The 21,798-nt window shown below is 35.6% G+C and overlaps 2 protein-coding genes across 3 annotated transcripts; one reads left to right on the forward strand and one right to left on the reverse strand.

Annotated features, from left to right (window-relative positions):
• LOC127853358 (phosphatidylglycerophosphatase and protein-tyrosine phosphatase 1-like) lies at window positions 1-8,882 on the reverse strand. Of its 2 annotated transcripts, none has more exons than XM_052387818.1 (5): window positions 8,831-8,882; window positions 8,238-8,431; window positions 5,940-6,020; window positions 5,454-5,648; window positions 1-902 (listed from the first exon to the last, which is right to left on the reverse strand). In XM_052387818.1, exons 2-5 carry the CDS (start codon window positions 8,379-8,381, stop codon window positions 726-728), a joined length of 597 nt encoding a protein of 198 aa, XP_052243778.1. In that variant the 5' UTR covers window positions 8,382-8,431; window positions 8,831-8,882; the 3' UTR covers window positions 1-725. The 2 variants fall into 2 exon arrangements, with proteins under 2 accessions (XP_052243778.1, XP_052243779.1); XM_052387819.1 differs by lacking the exon at window positions 8,831-8,882 and adding an exon at window positions 8,590-8,710.
• Window positions 8,883-11,858: 2,976 nt separating this feature from the next.
• Window positions 11,859-20,331, forward strand: LOC127853560 (uncharacterized). Its single transcript, XM_052388154.1, has 4 exons — window positions 11,859-12,038; window positions 17,717-17,956; window positions 18,840-19,058; window positions 19,402-20,331. The coding sequence occupies exons 1-4, from the start codon at window positions 11,925-11,927 to the stop codon at window positions 19,786-19,788; spliced, it is 960 nt and encodes a 319-aa protein (XP_052244114.1). The 5' UTR covers window positions 11,859-11,924; the 3' UTR covers window positions 19,789-20,331.
• Window positions 20,332-21,798: the final 1,467 nt, after the last annotated feature.

A 21,798-nucleotide genomic window follows, 5' to 3' on the forward strand; every position in this document is an offset into this window, starting at 1 on the left:
TAAATTATCAAATAGTTATCAACAAAAAAGTAGTAGATGCCCATGAACTATGGAACACATTTTGCACACCTATAACATGTTTATTTTGTATGCATATAAAAAGTCCATTGCATATAAAATGTATCAAATAAAAGACGTAGTATATTTGAAATAAATAATGCACAGTATAGGCTTCTTTTTAAACCATATCCACATAATTCATGAAAATGTTTTACCATAATAGATAGTGTGTTGTTATTTTACAACGGTTTTAATTAACATCTGTAAGCTGACCCTAAATTGATAAATGGAGGGGCATAAGGTTACAAAAATCGCAAAACTTATAAGTGGATTTTAATAACGTTTCCCTGGTACTTTGATTTACAAAAACTATCAAAAATAGCCAAATAACGTTTTGTAATTGCTATATAAAATGTGAACGTATCTTTTTAAGTGATATTACACATGTTTACCAACATTTTTTGTTGAATTATGGCAATTAAATTTGTTATACTTATGTCATTTTATTCTGTGTAAATTCAATGCAGATTTAGACTACCGTGGTATTATAGAAATTCCCAAACTTATTCAAAAGGATTAAACAAGTTTAATTCTTTAAAAAAAATCCTCGCATGATCCATAATCAAATTGCACAATCCATGTTCAAAGGCCAAGTACTAGATTCCATCTCAACAAATATACCAAGTACTAAATCCGCTGCCAAATCCTTTCCAGTTTATCACGCTCTAGGCACCTGCCTTTGTTGTGGCGCTGCTGCTATTGTTGTTGTTGTTGTTGTTGCTGCTATTATTGCACATGTTGTAGAACTGCTGTATAGAATCAAGTTGTTTGTCTCTCAGCCAAATGTGGGGCCGCTTCTCCTGGATGAACTGTACCGCCCTTTCAGGGCTCCAGCCATGCACCTGTTAAAAGATGTGACGAAAATATTCATTATGAAACGAATTAAAATCCTGATACAAACCTTATATTTCACCACTAATTTTGCATTTTGTTTTCAGCAATGTCAATGTTGTTGAGAATGGTAAATGAATGCTTACCCTTTTAGTGATGGTTGTGAAAGCAATAAGGATGCTGACCTTAGTGATGATGGTGATAATCATGACTTTGAAGATAAAGATGATAAATATTTATTATTATTATTATTATTATTATGAGGAGGAGGAGGGGAGGACGATGATGCTGATGGGGTCAATCAAGGTGTGATGACTATGCTGACAACAGCAAAAACAGTAAGCACACAGTGTACATTGTGTATTCATAATACAAAGGGTGAGATAATGATACTATGGGAGTGATTATGATATTTATTTATAATACGGTTGGGATTATTACAATACAGGTGAAATCATGATAATATGACTATGATCATGACAATACAGGTGAGCTAATGACAATCCAGGTGATATCATGACAATCCAGGTGAGATCATGACAATCCAGGTGAGAACATGACAATCCAGGTGATATCATGACAATCCAGGTGATATCATGACAATACAGGTGAGACCATGACAATACAGGTGAGATCATGACAATCCATGTGATATCATGACAATACAGGTGAGATCATGACAATACAAGTGAGCTCATGACAATCCATGTGATATCATAACAATCCATGTGATATCATGACAATCCATGTGATATCATGACAATCCATGTGATATCATGAAAATCCAGGGGATATCATGACAATCCATGTGATATCATGACAATCCAGGGAATTTCATGACAATCCATGTGATATCATAACAATCCATGTGATATCATGACAATCCATGTGATATCATGACAATCCAGGGGATATCATGACAATCCATGTGATATCATGACAATCCATGTGATATCATGACAATCCATGTGATATCATGACAATCCATGTGATATCATGACAATCCATGTGATATCATGACAATCCATGTGATATCATAACAATCCATGTGATATCATGACAATCCAGGTTCATGACAATCCAGGTGTAATCATGACAATCCATGTGATATCATGACAATCCAGGTGATATCATGACAATCCATGTGATATCATGACAATCCATGTGATATCATGACAATCCATGTGATATCATGACAATCCATGTGATATCATAACAATCCATGTGATATCATGACAATCCAGGTGATATCATGACAATCAATGTGATATCATGACAATCCATGTGATATCATGACAATACAGGTGATATCATGACAATCCATGTGATATCATGACAATCCATGTGATATCATGACAATCCATGTGATATCATGACAATCCATGTGATATCATGACAATCCAGGTGATATGATGACAATCCAGGTGATATCATGACAATCCTGGTGATATCATGACAATTCAGGTGATATCATGACAATCCATGTGATATCATGACAATCCATGTGATATCATGACAATCCATGTGATATCATGACAATCCATGTGATATCATGACAATCCATGTGATATCATGACAATCCATGTGATATCATGACAATCCATGTGATATCATGACAATCCAGGTGATATCATGACAATACAGATGAGATCATGACAATCCAGGTGATATCATGACAATCCAGGTGATATCATGACAAACCAGGTGATATCATGACAATCCAGGTGATATCATGACAATCCAGGTGAGATCATGACAATCCAGGTGATATAATCACAATCCATTTGATATCATGACAATCCAGGTGATATCATGACAATCCATGTGATATCATGACAATTCATGTGATATCATGACAATCCATGTGAAATCATGAAATCAAGGTGATATCATGACAATCCAGGTGATAATATGGCAATCCAAGTGAAATCATGACAATACAGGTGATATCATGACAATCCAGGTGTAATCATGACAATCCAGGTGATATCCTGACAATCCAGGTGAGATCATGACAATCCAGGTTATATCATGACCCCAATCCAGGGGTGGTATTCCAGAAACATGTTAAGTTAAATTTTATTTTTATCCTTAAATTGGGAATTTTTCTTAAATGTTTCATTTCATCCTGCAATAGTAAGGCATCGAAAATTACATCAAAATATCATCATTATGTCAGTGTTATTTGAGGAATACCAAAACAACAAGCATGTCTTTATTTAGTTAAGAAATACAAAACATTGTTATTTTGAACTTCAGTGAAAATATTTAAAAAATGACTTAAGATGTTTCTGGAATACGACCCCTGGTGATATCATGACAATCCAGGTGATATCATGACAATCCAGGTGAGAACATGACAATCCTGGTGATATCATGACAATACAGGTGAGATCATGACAATCCTTGTGATATCATGACAATCCATGTGATATCATGACAATCCATGTATATCATGACAATCCATGTATATCATGAAAATAAAGGTGAGATCATGACAATACAATTGATATCATGACAATCCATGTATATCATAACAATACAGGTGAGATCATGACAATCCAGGTTATATCATGACCCCAATACAGGGGTGGTATTCCAGAAGCATGTTAAGTTAAATTTTATTTTTATCCTTAAATTGGAAATTTTTCTGAAATGTTTCATTTCATCCTGCAATAGTAAGGCATCGAAAATTACATCAAAATATCATCATTATGTCAGTGTTATTAGAGGAATACCAAAACAACAAGCATGTCTTTATTTAGTTAAGAAATACAAAACATTGTTATTTTGAACTTCAGTGAAAATACCGGTATTTAAGAAATGACTTAAGATGTTTCTGGAATACGACCCCTGGTGATATCATGACAATCCAGGTGATATCATGACAATCCAGGTGAGAACATGACAATCCTGGTGATATCATGACAATACAGGTGAGATCATGACAATCCTTGTGATATCATGACAATCCATGTGATATCATGACAATCCATGTATATCATGACAATCCATGTATATCATGACAATAAAGGTGAGATCATGACAATACAATTGATATCATGACAATCCATGTATATCATAACAATACAGGTGAGATAATGACAATACAGGTGAGATCATGACAATACAGGTGATATCATGACAATACATGTGATATCATGACAATCCATGTGATATCATGACAATACAGGTGAGATCATGACAATCCATGTGATATCATGACAATCCAGGTGAGATCATGACAATCCATGTATATCATGACAATACAGGTGAGATCATGACAATACAGGTGAGCTCATGACAATCCAGGTGATATCATGATAATACATGTGATATCATGACAATCCAGGTGATATCATGAAAATCTATGTGATATCATGACAATACAGGTGATAACATGACAATCCAGGTGAGATCATGACAATACAGGTGAGATCATGACAATCCAGGTGAGATCATGACAATACAGGTGATATCATGACAATCCAGGTGAGATCATGACAACACAGGTGATATCATGACAATACAGGTGAGATCATAACTATACAGGTGAGATCATGACAATCCAGGTGAGAACATGACAATCCAGGTGATATCATGACAATACAGATGAGATCATGACAATCCAGGTGATATGATAACAATCCATGTCATATCATAACAATACAGGTGAGATCATGACAATCCAGGTGAAATCATGACAATACAGGTGAGATCATAACAATACAGGTGAGATCATGACAATCCAGGTGAGAACATGACAATCCAGGTGATATCATGACAATACAGGTGAGACCATGACAATCCAGGTGAAATCATGACAATCCATGTGATATCATGACAATACAGGTGAGATCATGAAAATACAGGTGAGCTCATGACAATCCAGGTGATATCATTAAAATCAAGGTTAGATCATGACAATACAGGTTAGCTCATGACAATCAATGCCATATCAGGACAATACATGTGAGATCATGATAATGTAGGTGAGATCGTTATAATGTAGGTGAAATCATGACAATGTGGGCGAGATCATGACAATGTGGGTGAGATCATGCCAATGTGGGTGAGATCATGACAAAGTGGGTGAGATCATTACAATGTGGGTGAGATCATGGCAATTCGGGTGCGATCATGAAAATGTTGGTGAGATCATGATAATGTGGGTGAAATCATGAAAATGAGGGTGAGATCATGACAATGTGGGTGAGTTCATGATAAAGTGGGTGAGATCATAGCAATGTGGATGAGATAATGACAATGTGGATGAGATGATGACAATGTGGGTGAGATCATGATAATGTGGGTGAAATCATGACAGTGTGCATGAGATCATGACAATGTGGTTGAGATCATGATAATGTGGCTGATATCATGATAATGTAGGTGAGATCATGACAATGTGATTGATATCATGACAATGTGGGTGAGATCATGACAATGTGGGCAAGATCATGACCATGTGGGTGAGATCATGACAATGTGGGTGAGATCATGAAAATACCGGTGAGATCATGACAATGTGGGTGAGATCATGATAATGTTGGTACACCTACCCTGACCAGATAACACGCCACTACAGTTGCACTCCTTGTACGGCCAGCCTTGCAGTGGACATACACTGACCCAAGATGATTGTCCTTGTGATGAACGATGAAGTCCACTGCTTTGTTTATATTGTCTTGACTTGGTGAGCCCGTGAAATCAACTGTTGGTATCTTTAATTGTGTTACATCAACTGCCTTCCATTCCTGCAAAGAAGCAGTTGTTTCAAGAAATTTGCATTACTTTCATTTGAGATAACTAATTGATTGCTTTGCATGATGTGCATCTTACCTACTTGTTAATATCATTTTGCTTTGTACATACAAACATCTGCTGATGTACTCAAACATTAAAAATCTTTAGGAAAGATCATTACTTACAAAATAACCTACACAAACATAAAACAAGAATTTTTAATGTTGGTTTTATTTAAAAACATCATAAAGTCACAGTGATATTATAAGATGTATTTACACACTGTTGTGAAGTAATAGTACCTTTTCTGTATTACAGAAATCTTCTAATTCCCAGTCTTCATTTAAAGTGACGACGCCTCTGACATTTTCTTCTTGAACAAACTACAGAAAATACAATAAAAATATTCAGTACAATTTTATTATCAAGAAATTTCTCTTGAAAAGAACTCTAATTTGTTTAATATTTGATACAAACATTTATATTGAGACAATACAGAAGTCAGACCTAACATTCAAATGAAGCATATAACATCCCATGACAACTTAACTGACTGCCAAAAAATAAAAACATTTTTAACTTATTTACTTAAATACAAAAATACAGTGAATGTTGTATCACTTAATATATTAATTTATGAAAAGTAAACATATACAGAATGCTAGAAATACACTGAATTGTGCAACAGGACAGTATATATCCACCAGTGACCTACATGTAAGTCCGGTGTAATAAGAAAGCAGAATTTCGGAACTAATGCAAACAATGCAACAACAGATGTACCATCCAAACATTAATTTCCTTGATATCCATGTCAAATATAATTATTGCATCATGTTTGACCAATCAAAGCCAAGTTCCATACACACTGCCATAGTGTTAACTTTTTGCATGGATGACCTAATTCAGGTGATGTCACACCAAAGGGAGAGTATTTCATTGCAAATTGGAAATTAAAATGTTGTATTTACACTAATCTGCATCTTATTGCAATTCATACAGACATTTCTAAAAGCGGACACATAAAATGTTAAAATGTGCGGAATATAGATACATTTTGATGATTTAGTTGGGAGTAAGATTTAGAAGTAAAAGTAAAGAAACATGTTTTTCCTTAATATTGTTGTTTTTATCCCCACGCTTTTTGAAAAAAAGGTGGGGATATTGTGGTGATCTCCGCCGTCCGTCCGTCCGTCTGTCCGTCCGTCCGTCTGTCCGTCCGTCCTGGCCACTATCTCCTCCTACACTAAAAGCACTAGAACCTTGAAATTTACACACATGGTAGCTATGAGCATATGTGCGACGGTGCACTATTTGGAATTTTGATCTGACCCCTGGGTCAAAAGTTATAGGGGTTGGGGTGGGGCCGCGTCAGAAATTATCACTCATTTTTTTAGGTTATTTTACATTTACTTCTTTATTTCTACACCGATTCACTTCAAATTGATACTGGACCTCACCTATGACAATACGGTCAATCTCAACCATGCATGGCCCCATTCCCAACCCTGGGGCGCCCCGCCCACATAGGCCACACCCACCAAAAATTTCCATTTACTATAATTTTTTCATTTCTACACGGATTCACTTCAAATTGATACTGAACTTTTGTTATGACATTAGGGTCAATCTCAACTATGCATGGCCCCAATCCCAACCCTGGGGCGCCCGCCCACATAGGCCACACCCACCAAAAAAATCCATTTACTATAAAAAAAATTTAGGTTATTTTACATTAACTTCTTCATTTCTACACTGATTCACTTCAAATTAATACTGAACCTCTCTTATGACAAAACGGTCAAACTCAACTATGCATGGCCCCGTTGCCAACCCTGGGGCGCCACGCCCACATAGACCACACCCGCCCAAAATTGCCTTTTACTATAATTTCTTCATTAATACACTGATTCACTTCAAATTGATACTGAACCTCTCTTATGACAATACGGTCAATCTCAACTATGCATGGCCCCATTACCAACCCTGGGGCACCCCGCCCACATAGGCCACACCCTCCCAAAATTGCCTTTTACTATAACTTCTTTATTTTTACACCCATTCACTTCTAATTGATACTGAACTTCTCTTATGACAATACAGTCAATCTCAACTATGCATGGCCCCATGATCAACCCTGGGGCGCCCTTGGGTCAAACATGCGGCGTGGGGATACGCGTCGGCCTCTGCCGCGCCATTTCTAGTTGTATTTAATTTCAAGTGTTGCAATCATAGTAAAACAAAATACTTGAAGCTCATGCTTGCAATATGTCATATAGATTTTTGTTTGTAATATAAACAAATATCACCGTAATTAGGTCCACACCAGATTTTGATCATTGTATAATTATGGATACAGCTTAAGCAGAATGGCCTTGAATATGTCCCCATCCATTTTGTCCCAATTTCAATTGTCAATCCTATCATAAATACAGATGCACTCTACATGTTTTTATGAACTAATGGTGATCCTTTCAGAAATAGTAATCTCATTGATGTAAATTACATGTGATTGATCTAAATAAAAACGACTTATATGTAATCCGTTATGATGTTTTCTTAACTTCGACAATAGTGATAAGTAAGAAAAAATAAGCTACCCATTTAGTCATTCCTCTAAAAGGCAAGGCTCCCAACAAAACCGTCTCATCAATACGATCATACCACTTTCTGGAAGATATCTTTGTCATAACAACATTGTAGAACAATGTTGGATAAAATGCCACCTTATTAAATAAGCTCATGTTGATCCAATCTTGTAAGACACTAGGACTCAAACATCATTCCTTGTCATCTGAAATTTAGATAGATTAAACATTACATGTATAATTTATGATATTCGAAATAACACTGCAACATAACATTTCCAAAGATTTTAATTATTTGTTTCTAATGAACAGAAATGCGAACATATGAAAATACTTATTGATCCGTAAAATCAATTGTTGAAACCTCATAAAAGTTAAGTTTTTAATAACAGCTGGTCATAAGACTTCACGTTGCCGGTGTCATATCCGAATTGGAATATCCGCAACATATACAACCAATTAAGATTTTCCCAGGCAATGAAGCTTTTAATTGTGAGTTCTCATACCAATTATTAAGTTCGACTTTAAGAATGACAATAAACTTATACAAATCCAACAAAAATATTTAAATCAAAATACTAAAGAATTATTTAAATTGTTTTTACTTTTATTAAATAAGAATTATAACGTTATGTCAAAGGGAAGTAACTTTATATTGTTGAAGGTTGGAAACCACCAATACAAAAAAGAACACATATTCTTTACACTCTCTGTTGTGCAAAGCGTGAAAAGATTGTAGGTTGATAAATATGATGATTTTTAATTAACAGAGCTAATTTCTTTTATTGACGATTTTGCAAGCATTTACATATCTATGCATAATATATAATTAAAAATTCGTATGTAAAGGTACTCTGAGCTGGTAGTCGGGTGCATTGTTTTTGGGTTGCCTTGCTGGCATCTAATTTTTACTATGCGGCACATGGCATGTTACTGACCTGAATAACATGATACACGGTATTATTTTTATTATGGACTCGTCATGTTGATACACGGTATTAGTTTTATTATGGACTCGTCATGTTGATACACGGTATTAGTTTTATTATGGACTCGCCATGTTGATACACGGTATTAGTTTTATTATGGACTCGTCTTGTATTCATGTTGAAACACGGTTAGTTTTATTATGGACTTGTCTTGTATTCAGGTTGATACACGGTATTAGTTTTATTATAGACTCGTCATGTATTCATGTTGATACCGGTATTAGTTTTATTATGGACTCGTCATGTATTCATGTTGATACACGGTATTAGTTTTATTATACTTGTCTTCTATTCATGTTGATACACGGTATTAGTTTTATTATGGACTCGTCATGTATTCATGTTGATACACGGTTAGTTTTATTATGGACTTGTCTTGTATTCAGGTTGGTACACGGTATTAGTTTTATTATGGACTCGTCATGTTGATACACGGTATTAGTTTTATTATGGACTCGTCATGTATTCATGTTGATACACGGTTAGTGGACTTGTCTTGTATTCAGGTTGATACACGGTATTAGTTTTATTATGGACTCGTCATGTTGATACACGGTATTAGTTTTATTTTGGACTCGTCATGTATTCATGTTGATACACGGTTAGTTTTATTATGGACTTGTCTTGTATTTAGGTTGATACACGGTATTAGTTTTATTATGGACTCGTCATGTATTCATGTTGATACCGGTATTAGTTTTATTATGGACTCGTCATGTATTCATGTTGATACATGGTTAGTTTTATTATGGACTTATCTTGTATTCAGGTTGATACACGGTATTAGTTTTATTATGGACTTGTCTTGTATTCATGTTGATACACGGTATTAGTTTTATTATGGACTCGTCATGTAATCATGTGGCAATAAGAAGCCGTGTTACAAATATTAAAAAATCCTTGCTGTCCGCAGTTTATTATAGAAAAAAAATAACAGAAAGTCTGCAAATGAGGTCACATGTGCGTCCAATTAGTTTGCTCAATTAGTCATTAATGGTGTAGAACAAAAGCAAGGGTGAGAACTAATTGAAAATTAGATGAAACTTGAGAATAAACAGCGGTCGGGTCACCATACATATCTCGGATCATATGTCATAATGAATGAAATCATTAAAGACACTTGTATGAAATTAATATTCGAGGATTTCACTTAACAAAAATGTATATTTAAACAGATTGAAATAATTTCAAATCTCAAAGCGTTTACACTCACAAACTAAATATTTGTGTTACTGAAAATTAACACAATTTTTAAGTTCTGTATTTAATAATGGTATTGATTGATGATTTGTGTGTTTAAAACGCAAAGCACTTAAATCAACGTCATCATTATATATTTGACACAACAATTCATGAAAGCTATATATTAAAGATATTTTGAACCCGCGACCTATACAAATTTGTTTGTATAGGCCCTGGTTGAATGCAAGTATGTTTATTAAGAGAAGTTAAACAAAGTTTTAACCTTCGTTGTAAACCTTCGTTTAATTTTGCACCGAAAAATGCTTCGTTCCACTGATCGGAGTCAATGTTCTCTATTACAATTTTATAGCAAAATTCACGAGATACAATCCGATATTTAAGAGAACTTAACTAAAGAACGGGAACTAATGTAAGCTCATTAAATGAAACGGCAGAATTACAAATTGAAGTACCGTGCCAGAGCAGACACGGTATGTTATTGACAACCTATTTATTTTAATGAAGATCTTGTCTACGTATTCTTTATTAATCGATCCTAAAAATGACCTTAATTGAAAGAATTTCATATATGAATACGAGCTATGATATGATACCGACGGTTTACAAATGGTTATAACACGGTGTATTATTAATATTTTTGCTTAATTCATTGACATGAAGTGCTAACTTAAGATTCTGCCGATTAAAAGTGTCGAGGCGAGATGGGCTAAATATGATATTGTTTGCAATATACCCACCACGAAAACAACCGAGTATTGAGCATTTGTTATGGACAAAACAGAATTGCAAGGTGACAATGTAATGGTATATCTCCATATTTAAACTTAATGTATTGGTGTACATAGTCATCACTCTTATATTCTTAAGTGATTACGAATTGGGAATACTATACGATCATCAAAACGAGTGTTTAAATTTACACCGGATCTGTTTATACGTTACAATTAGGTAAGAAAATTATGCATGTGATTAAACATATAGATAAATTTTAGGTGGATTGAATGCCTCATGATTTCGTGTTAAAAAATAATGATTTATCTTTATTCTTCTTTCCATTGTCAATATTGCTGATAGAAATTGTCTGAATTTTTTTTGGTTTGTAATTCATTTATTTGTTTCTTGAATCGAGTACAACATAAATAGACATGTGTGCATATAAGGTTCTATAGATTCAAACGGCATTGTACCATGACATATTAAAATATGTATAACAATATTTGTATTGCAGCTGAGTTTATTTTATATTTCACACTGAATACTTCCCTTTGCATTTACATTCTTTCCAACAAGTCACCTCATCTGTCCGGCACGGTGAGCATCTGATTTCTGAGAGAACGATCGCTTTATATTCGAATTATTAGCCAGACGGTTTTGCTAGCCCTGTGTAATCCATGATTTTTATATTTAAACGTACAATCGCTTCAATTCAAACCACAGATGAGGTCTGTCAACCTGTTTCAACGGTGATCACGTGCTAGTTGCGTGCACACGCTCCGCACGTGGCGGAATGTTGCTGGAGGTGAACCTCGCCGCGCGCATGGAGAGTGCCACCATCGAGCAAATCCACCGCGTTAAACAGCTTCAGATAAACAGCGTCGACAGGCTTCCGGTCATCAGGAAGGTGAGTTTTCTGATAAGTAGTGTGTGCCTTCACTACCAGACCCATACCCTATTGCCACAGAAATCCGCTCCATATATCTATACTCCTACAAGAATTTTCACCATACTTAAAGGGGCCTTTTCACGTTTTGGTAAATTGACAAAATAAAAAAAAATGTTTAAGATTCGCAAATTTTCGTTGTAGTTATGATATTTGCGAGGAAACAGTTGTAATACTGAACATTTAATATTCTCTCAAATATCCATAATATGCATCTTTTGATGATTTAAAAACCTGAAAATTATAAAGCGTTGCAACGCAAAACAATTGAAAAATTTGGAGAGTTCTGTTGTTGTCGTTATGTTTTTTGATACTACAAGGATTGCTTCAATATAGTATAAAATACATCCCTTATTGTACGAGCACTGATGGCCATGTGGTCTAAGCAATAGACTTTTACTCTAGAGGTTAGTGGTTCGAGCACAGTCGAGTTTTTTTTCTTTCTTTAATTTTATTCTTGTTTTTTACTGGAACTTTTAATATGCAATGTTTACATTTATCAATATAAAGCATTTAATGACAAACTTTAATACATTACAAATTCTGTGAAAAGGCCCATTTAAAAAAGTGAATATTTCATATCAAATTCTAAATTTTACAGTGGCGTGTAGGCGATATCTTTAATATGTTTTCACAACTCTGTACGTGTGCACGTGTAAGTATTTTCGTTCGTAACTACAATTCCTCACTTGCGCACGTGTAAGTCTTACCAACTAACGGCCGGTATAGCATTCATACAAATTCAAAAACTGCGATGAAAAACGTAGATATGCTCTTACCACGACTTATTAGGTCGATCCAACGATTTTCTACGTGATTAAGTCGTTTATACCAGTAAGCAATGTTGTGAATACTTCTTAGTAGTTCTCTCGACTATTTAATATCCTACGACTTACTTAGTCGATTCCACACAAAAGATAAATTCGAGTCATTAGATATTCATCGAGGAATTTAATTGAAAAAAAGTTACATAAAATGCGATAGTCTCCAATGTCGATAATATTTTACTGATTTTTGTTTAATTTCCCATTTTAGCATAACTTAGCACAATGTGTTCATGGTGAGCTGTTGTGACCGCCTTTTGTCCATCGTCCGTCGTACGGCGTCAACTTTTGCCTTGTTAACACTCTAGAGGCTACATTTATTGTCCGATCTTCGTGAAATTTGGTCAGAAGATTTTTGCCAGTGATATATTGGTCGAGTTCGAAAATGGTTCATGTTGAATGAAAAACATGGCCGTCAGGGGGCGGGACATTTTTCCTTATATGGCTATAGTCAACCTTGTTAACACTATAGAGGCCACATTTAATTTCCCATTTTAGCATAACTTAGCACAATGTGCTCATGGTGAGCTGTTGTGACCGCCTTTTGTCCATCGTCCGTCGTACGGCGTCAACTTTTGCCTTGTTAACACTCTAGGGGCTACATTGTCCGATCTTCGTGAAATTTGGTCAGAAGATTTTTGCCAGTGATATATTGGACGAGTTCGAAAATGGTTCATGTTGAATGAAAAACATGGCCGTCAGGGGGCGGGACATTTTTCCTTATATGGCTATAGTCAACCTTGTTAACACTATAGAGGCCACATTTATTGTCCGATCTTCATGAAATGTGGTCAGAAGATTTTTCCCAATGATATATTGGACGACTTCGAAAATAGTTCGGGTTGTTTGGAAAACTTGGACGCCGAAAGGCGGGTCATTTTTCATTTTATGGTTATAGTAAAGACTTGTCAATACTCACATGTATTGTCTAATCTTTATGAAACTTAGTTAAAGCATATGTTGTAATGATATCTTGGACAAGTTTGAAATGGTTCTGGTCTGTTGAAAAACATGTTCCCCGGAGGGCCATTCCTTTTTTCCATATATGGCTTTAGTAAAATCTTGTTAACACTTTAAAGGCCTCATTTATTGTCTGATCATCATGAATCTTGGTCAGAAGATTTGCCCCAATGATATCTTGGACGAGTTCGATAATGTTTCCAGTTGCTTTGAAAACATAGCCGCCAGGGGGCGGGGATTTTTTTCTTAAATTGCTATATATGGCTATATTAAAACCTTGTTTACACTATAGAGGCCACATGTATTGTTGGATCTTCACGAAACTTGGTCAGAAGATTTGTCCCGAGGATAGCTTGGACGATTTTGAAAATGGTTCCAGTTGGTTGAAAAATATGACCGCAATTTCCCTTATATGGCTTTAGTAAAAGCTTGCTAACATTCTAGAGGCCACATTTATTGTCCGATCATAATGAAACTTGGTTCGAAGATTTGTCAAAATGATATATTGGACAAGTTCCAAAATGCTAACGGTCTGTTGAAAAACATGATCGCCAGGCGGCGGGTAATTTATCTTTTTTTGCTATATATGGCGATGGTAAAACCTTGTTAACACTCTAGAGGCCACATTTATTGTCCCCGATCTTCAAGAAACTTGGTAAGAAGATGTCTCCCAATGCTATCTTGGATGTGTTGGAAAATGTTTCCGGTCTGTTGAAAAACATGGCTGTCATGGGGCAGGGAAGTTATCCTGATATGGGTATAGTAAAACCTTGTTAACAATCTAGAAGTCACATTTTTATAGTTCATTTTTTAACTTGTTCATGACATTTGTTCTAATAACATCTTGGGCTGTCCGTTTATTTGTATCTCAGGTGAGCGATTTTGGGGACTTTCAGGCCCTCTTGTTTTAATTATATTTACTGACTATGACGTAAAGCGCGTCCAGTGATGTCAATGATCGTCAGTCTTGAAGTATTGACATTAAAAGTTGTAGATGCTAACGTAAAGCCTTTCCCATGCGCAAGTTAACACTTATAGGTCATTTATAAGCCACAATGTTCTTATTCCAATCCTTATGTTGCTTGTTGTAAGACCTTCAGTATCAAAGTAAACATCTTGCATGAAGGCACCGCATAACATTACCATTTCTCATAAAGCCTTCTTAGCTGAATTTATTAAAGAAATGAAAAGGTATGCCACATAATATTTAAGAAAGAAATTCGGCTACACTGTAGTTGAGTGTAAACCGCCTCCGCACAAGTTTCTGTTTCACAAGAATTAACGATAATTTCTTATGAAACACCCATTCTTTCTCTTCTAAAAGAGAACAGAGTTACATAACGGGTGCCTTTTTCTGAAATGTCTTTCTTCATATCGAGAAATCGTGTACCTTATACTTGCACACTTTTTGAAATATACGTGCACACGCGAACACTTAAGAACGTGCGCACATAAATACACGTATGTGCGCACGCGAACACTTAAGAACGTGCGCACATAAATACACGTATGTGCGCACGCGAATACTTAAGAACGTGCGCACATAAATACACGTATGTGCGCACGCGAATACTTAAGAACGTGCGCACATAATACATGTACGTGCGCACGCGAATACGCGAATACTTAAGAACGTGCGCACAAACATGTAAATACATGTACGTTCGCACGCGAGACCTGAAATTGCATACACAAATACAAAATATATTTGATTAACAAAAGGGTTTAAAGTGAACGCTTGTAACAGTCCAATGAAAGATGATATCTATGTACAACCAGGTCAGTTGTCAGGGGTCTTTGTATGAACACGTCTTAAAAAACATCATTATTTGAGAGTTCAACCAAATGCAATCATGCAGCGAATGATAAAGGTGTGCTGATCGATCCCTTTGGCTTGCCATGGACGTTGTGCATGTGACTATTCAGTCAAGAGTTCCAATTAAATGACAGCTACTAACTGTTATTGTTCACCTTCGATCACATTTAATATTCTCAATTACAGTTTCGCGTGCATATGACAAATAGATGTTATATTATTTAATTTCATTTTTTGCGCAAACTTTTAAAATACATTAAAAGGATTACAGGGGGCATTTGATACAATATGTTATTAAAATCTTTGACGAATATGGATCGACTTAACCACGTGGATGAAAGTCCGAATGAATTAATAGCCACGCATAAGAACTTGTTGTTTAGTGGTCATTAAACGGTATACATGTATATACTTGGCACTTATCTTACTACTAATTGAAGATAACAAATAAGGACTTGTTTTATTATACATACGCAACACTCGCGTTTGAACACTATAAAGTCTCGCTGGTGAAGAGTGACCTATGTGTGTTTGTGTATTTAAAAGTTTATGAGGTCATTCCAAGCATGGGGCTGCATTATTTGATGATCCGGACTGTGCTCCGTCCATCGAATCCAAATTATTACTCATGAAAGTCTGGAAGAATATTAACATTCTATTAACTTTCAATTTCAAGATACTTAGTTTTTACTGAAAGATGATAAATTTTGGTAGTCGGGGAAAGCGAAGTACCAGCGGGAAACCCCGTCTATACTGTCTGTATGGTGGCCGAGCTCACATACGTCAAGAAGCGTGTGTACCAGCCGTACGTTTATCGGACAGACCTTGAGTGACATAATTATAGTCATTACTTTTGCAAACTACCGATTAGTACGGAAAAGCCTGTAAATGAGTGCACCAAGTACTGAAAGGTGTTAATTCATTATGTTAATTAAGGTCATATTTCGTGCCCACGAATTTGTAAGGAAAACGTTCCGTATCATATGTACGGTAAAGTGAGCATAGCTGGTACACCATCTCATATATAGGCCGAGATCGGCCTTTAAGTGGCACCGTTATCTCACTGCACACCTTTTGTAAATGTTCTTAAACGAAGCTTGGCATTTTTCACACCGTCTTCTGTTATTGTGCTATACGATACTGCTTATCCGTTGTTGTTTCAGGCGATAGTATTTAGACTTCAGCGCCTCTATTGTTTGTCGTGTGACTTTCATACAACTTGCAATCGGAATCATCAATGTTGACATTTTAGATATTACGTCAACCGAAAACATTCAGTTCCTGATATAGAAAGTCACTTTTAATTAAATAAACTTTACGCATATATCTCAAATGTGATCGCACTAAATTGAATTGGCTAAAGCGTCTAACCGTCGTTTTTTGTTATGAAACAATATTTAAACCTCAACGCAATTCGTTTTCTACATTTTTCATTACAGTAAGCAAGTGGTATGAGAAATAAACCTATTTGCGTACTATGAAATCCGAATACAAGAAATAAGAAACGCTTTATTGTGGAATTTCAAACTTACTCGTCAAGAGGTTTTGTGTATAGATCTTCTTGTAAACATGTTTATCTTGTGAATGAAACTTTAGCGACTGATTTGACTCTATGCCTATGGCGTTTTGTTCGTAGCGTTATTAAGTAAAGAACAAGAAAAATTGTAATGTTACGAAAAATAGATGTTGGAATTCTGTTTTATGTGAAGGACGTTGAACAGTTATATATATAAAGTATATATTTAATTTATATTTTGAAAATAGTCGCTATTCTGAGATGTATAACAACAAGTCCGCCGTGTATTAACAAAAAACAATACTAGCCGGATTAATAAATACGGATATACGGATATATGGTCATCATACAATCGGACATAAGCATGGTTTTTACTAGACCAAAAACCGAAAACTTCGTATATCACGTAAGCGAACAAGGCCGTCGCCAGTTAAAAGACTTGGTGGCAACATACGGCTACAGGTATTTTATTTGTCGGGAGTTGGCGATCTGCCCCGACTGCGAACTTCCGCTTCCATTGCAGCTGACACGTGACCAGGGTCTCACTAGGACATACGCATTTAAAGAGTTCCGGTTTGAGCCGCCGTACGCGTCTCGCCGCCGAGACCGAAAGAAGAAGAAGACACTGCCGCCGATACCGGAACTGATGATGCCGAAGCGGCACAACAGCTTCGACGAAGAGCTTGACGAGGAACTGGACCAGGTGTCGGAGATTCCAACCCTTCCCTCGATCACCATCTCACCGGCATTTATCACTGAGCGGGTAGGTGTTCATGTTTACTGATATTGGCAAATTGCGTAAATAAACTCGTTATTTCAGCCACAAGATTACAAAAATACGCATCAGACAAAATTGCGTCACTTACGAGTGTGAATCAGCGACCATTGTTTTCCGACAAATCCAGAATCAGTATATTCGTTATTCAATGGGAAGCGCGTGTTATTATGTTTTGTACCGGTATTGAAAACGTATACATTTGATATATTTCCTCAGTCTTTTGTCGCATCGTTTAGGTATTTTATTTGATCAGAGTAAGGTAAATAATAAAAAATCACATATCAAAGCATAAAGTGCTTATTACGGTCATGTTTATGATTTCTCTATACGGTTAAAAGCCAGATAGACGAGTATTAGTTCATCAAACGAGTAAAAGACTGTTAATCGCTGCTTGATTCAATTGAAGTTGGTTACTCGCCCCCCCCCCCCCCCCCCCCCCCCCCCCGCCCTCCTGTTACTCTCACCGGCTTATAATTAATGTTATTTAATACCATGCAGTAACATGATCAGAAAATGAATGTTGAAATATTAACTAAAGGAACTTATTAAATGGAAATTCCAGATTATCGATATAGCTTTTGTTGGTTATGGCATTGTGGAAAATGGTTTGAGCTGCAGTTCAGTTTTATATAAATACGTGAATTCACATACAATTACCGGTACATGGCACTAATTTTCTTATACTTAATACCGGAGAAAAAAAAAACAAATCGTAATTTTCTTTAACCACGACCTCTTAAGATGTGAATTATAATTAATATTAGAAGATCATTGTTATTTAACATTTAAATAAATGATGTTAAGCTCCGTATTAAGTTACTGTTAGAAACACTCAAGACCACTTGCAATCTTTGTTTTTTTATACCAGGTTGACGACCGATCTCTGTCAGTGGAAGTGACCCGTAAGAGTCCTCAAGGTCACCTCTTCAACGCACGTGAGTTCACATTTCCTGAGTCCGGACCGCACCGGAAGCGACAGTTGCCTGGCAATCCACAGCCGATAGTTCCCGCCCTGACGCCCCGTGCGCGGGATACTCCGCTGCAGGCGAAAATAGAAAAACTGGCCAAACAGAAGCGTAAAGAAAGGGTAATATAGACTTCCAATGGCTTTTGTTTTTGCTTCACGTTCGTGCATGTAATTCTTTTATACTCCAACGTCACTTGTCTTTCTTAACACCGCTCTAAATCAAAATACATCTACATTCAAGTTAATTTGTAATTTCTGTTAACGACTTACTATCACATGTTTGTTTCTTTTTAAATATATAGTTTATTAACAGAGTAGGATTAAGCAGTTACTGTCAATGCTTAAACGCGTTTTCCACAATGGAACAACCTTAAATACTTATGCAAGTGCTCACTTAAAAAAATAATGACCCTTCGTTTTCTTTCAACCTTAATAACAGCACTGCACGCTTTTCTTTCCAAAGGCAAAGCGGTTGGCAGAGCGCCGCTACGAACGCAAACAGCACAATATGACCGACTTTCCCGACACGACTACTCACATGGCTTTCCGGCCACGCCGAGAACCGGAAACGCAGACGACATTCCAACTGCGCGAACAGAAACAATCCCCGTTCAAACAAATGGTGCGCGCGCAGGAGGAAACGCATGCGGAGAAGCCTCGATTACATCCGCGCCTCTACAACCGGATTGTGGACAGCATTTACACGTACACAAAGGGCATACAAGACGCTGGGTGGGAGACGGAACACCAGGGTCCTTACGAGCGGCTCATGGTTACCCCGGTTACGGCGAAGGAAGAAACCAAGGACGACATTCATAGACATGTCGCTCATTCACCACATTTTGTTTAACGACAGTGATAATAAAAATCCAAATGTGGGTATCCGGTTGTAATGTTTACGTTAAAAAGGTTAGAATGAAGAGTGAGCTGGCAGCATAGAGTATTCAGTATCGGTAAATAGAGAGAGAGAGAGAGAGCAGTATTTTCAGAAAGCATTTATTATATAATTGTGGGTTTATATAAAAAAAGAAGATACAGACATAGTCATTTTACGTCGGAAAGAATTATGGTCCAGACAAGGTATACAGTGAATCATGAACATACGCGTTAAAACCAGTTCATTTAAGTTTAGTTCCATTATTGACATTGACATTGTTTCCACGTTACTGTACGATTCTTTTTTTATAATTTGGCGTAAAAGCTAGGAAACAGAATATTACCAGTGTCGTGAAAAATATAGTCAATTAGTATATGAAATATGTTAATTCTTGATCAACCTATCAAATTACCCCCATAAGGCATATTTACAAAATAGACTTTAAAAATTAGAAATAACTTACATATAACTATGAAGATATGCAATGATTAAATGGTTGGGTTATAATAATTATAAGTGAAAACCGAAACATATATGATAAATAATTTATTACTTTAAATAATAAAATTGATTTATTGTTATGCTATTTACTTTTTCTCTCTTGTATTTGATATATTTGATTGTATAAAGTACATTTATCATCAATATTTATTGAAAAATACTGTAAAACGATCCATGTGTTTTGTGAATTTTCTCTTTATTAAGCTCTTCTTTTAATGGCTGTAAAAAAAAATAGTTCAATGAGACCTTTCTTTTTTCTGTATTTTATGCTGATCTTTTATATCTGATTTATATCTATTTCTTTACTGTATAAGAGTTCAACCACTTTTATTTATGACAAACAGCAAATAATATTTGTATATGTTTTGCATGTCTTGAAATTGTGGATCAAAACGCCATGCCGGAACTAAAAGATATGTCTATTCGGTATACCCCTTAAAAATAATTATGTGTTTCCAGTTTGTTTTCAATTTGTACAATTTATTAAATGCATTATATGGTTGATTATTCCGATAAATATTACGTGCATGGCTCAGTATTGAGTATTTTACATACATTTTTAACACAAACGCTTTTCAATGATTGCCAAATGTCATGATTTGTAAAAAAAAGTATGGTACTGAAAAGAAAATTGATTAACTGAAAAAAATTCCCGCTTTTAAATACCTGTTATAGAAAAAGACGTGACAAGTAACATATAGAAAAATACACATGTTTGGGTATTTTGACAAATTGACCGAAACGAGACTTAGGCTGAGGGAGTCACACTCGAGTCTGTTTCTTGATAAGTGATACATTTGTATATATTTTTTTTTTATGCTTTGTTATGTCATAATCATTGTTTTCCGTTTTTGCATTTATAAGTTGAAATTACGTTAAGCAAATGAAACGTATGGTGTTGTTCATTGTGTGACCTATTGTTGTTCACCCTTAAGTACATGTATTTGCGTTATGTTCATGCATTGTACACAAAAATACAAGTTGAAAAATTGGCCTTCGCTGTATACATATTTCGGTCGATACAATTCGTGATTTCATGATAACTATAATTACTTCATCCATTCGTATTAAAAGCATTATTTTTGTCTTGACTATGCGCCGTGTAGCTATTTGTATCCTAGTCCAACTTGTTGACGCTCTCAAATATTAAGCTACTTTTTATATTGGTAATGTTTGGAGAAATTTAGCCCATATAAAAAGTATCTCTAAATGCTTTGCACGTCTTATAAATAAGACTATTTCTATCAATACAATATAATCGGCGTTAATGACGCAACCGAGAACTTTCCCCTAGGATTCTGATAGTGAACCAATTAACGCGATGAATGTTTCATTCAATTCAAGAATATTTTTTTTTAATTTGATTAACATTTTGTTGATATTTTGTGATTACTTTCAGCCACATCAAAATAAAGCCTTAGGGATCGGGATCGAAAGTATTGACATTTGTAAGAAATAATAAATCTACTTTAATAATCTCAT

This window comes from Dreissena polymorpha, chromosome 12 (assembly GCF_020536995.1).
Source record: "Dreissena polymorpha isolate Duluth1 chromosome 12, UMN_Dpol_1.0, whole genome shotgun sequence".
Taxonomy (NCBI): Eukaryota; Metazoa; Mollusca; class Bivalvia; order Myida; family Dreissenidae; genus Dreissena; species Dreissena polymorpha.

What these genes read in the sequence shown, in the direction of transcription:
- LOC127853358 (XM_052387818.1), bottom strand. Translation starts at nt 8,381, where the DNA reads ATGAGCTTATTTAATAAGGTGGCATTTTATCCAACATTGTTCTACAAT. An exon ending in ATTTCTGTAATACAGAAAAG is followed by an intron (nt 5,649 to 5,939) that starts GTACTATTACTT and finishes GCTTCTTTGCAG; the next exon opens with GAATGGAAGGCAGTTGATGT. An exon ending in TGGCGTGTTATCTGGTCAGG is followed by an intron (nt 903 to 5,453) that starts GTAGGTGTACCA and finishes ATCTTTTAACAG; the next exon opens with GTGCATGGCTGGAGCCCTGA.
- LOC127853560 (XM_052388154.1), top strand. Translation starts at nt 11,925, where the DNA reads ATGTTGCTGGAGGTGAACCTCGCCGCGCGCATGGAGAGTGCCACCATC. An exon ending in GGCTTCCGGTCATCAGGAAG is followed by an intron (nt 12,039 to 17,716) that starts GTGAGTTTTCTG and finishes CTTCCATTGCAG; the next exon opens with CTGACACGTGACCAGGGTCT. An exon ending in AACAGAAGCGTAAAGAAAGG is followed by an intron (nt 19,059 to 19,401) that starts GTAATATAGACT and finishes TTCTTTCCAAAG; the next exon opens with GCAAAGCGGTTGGCAGAGCG.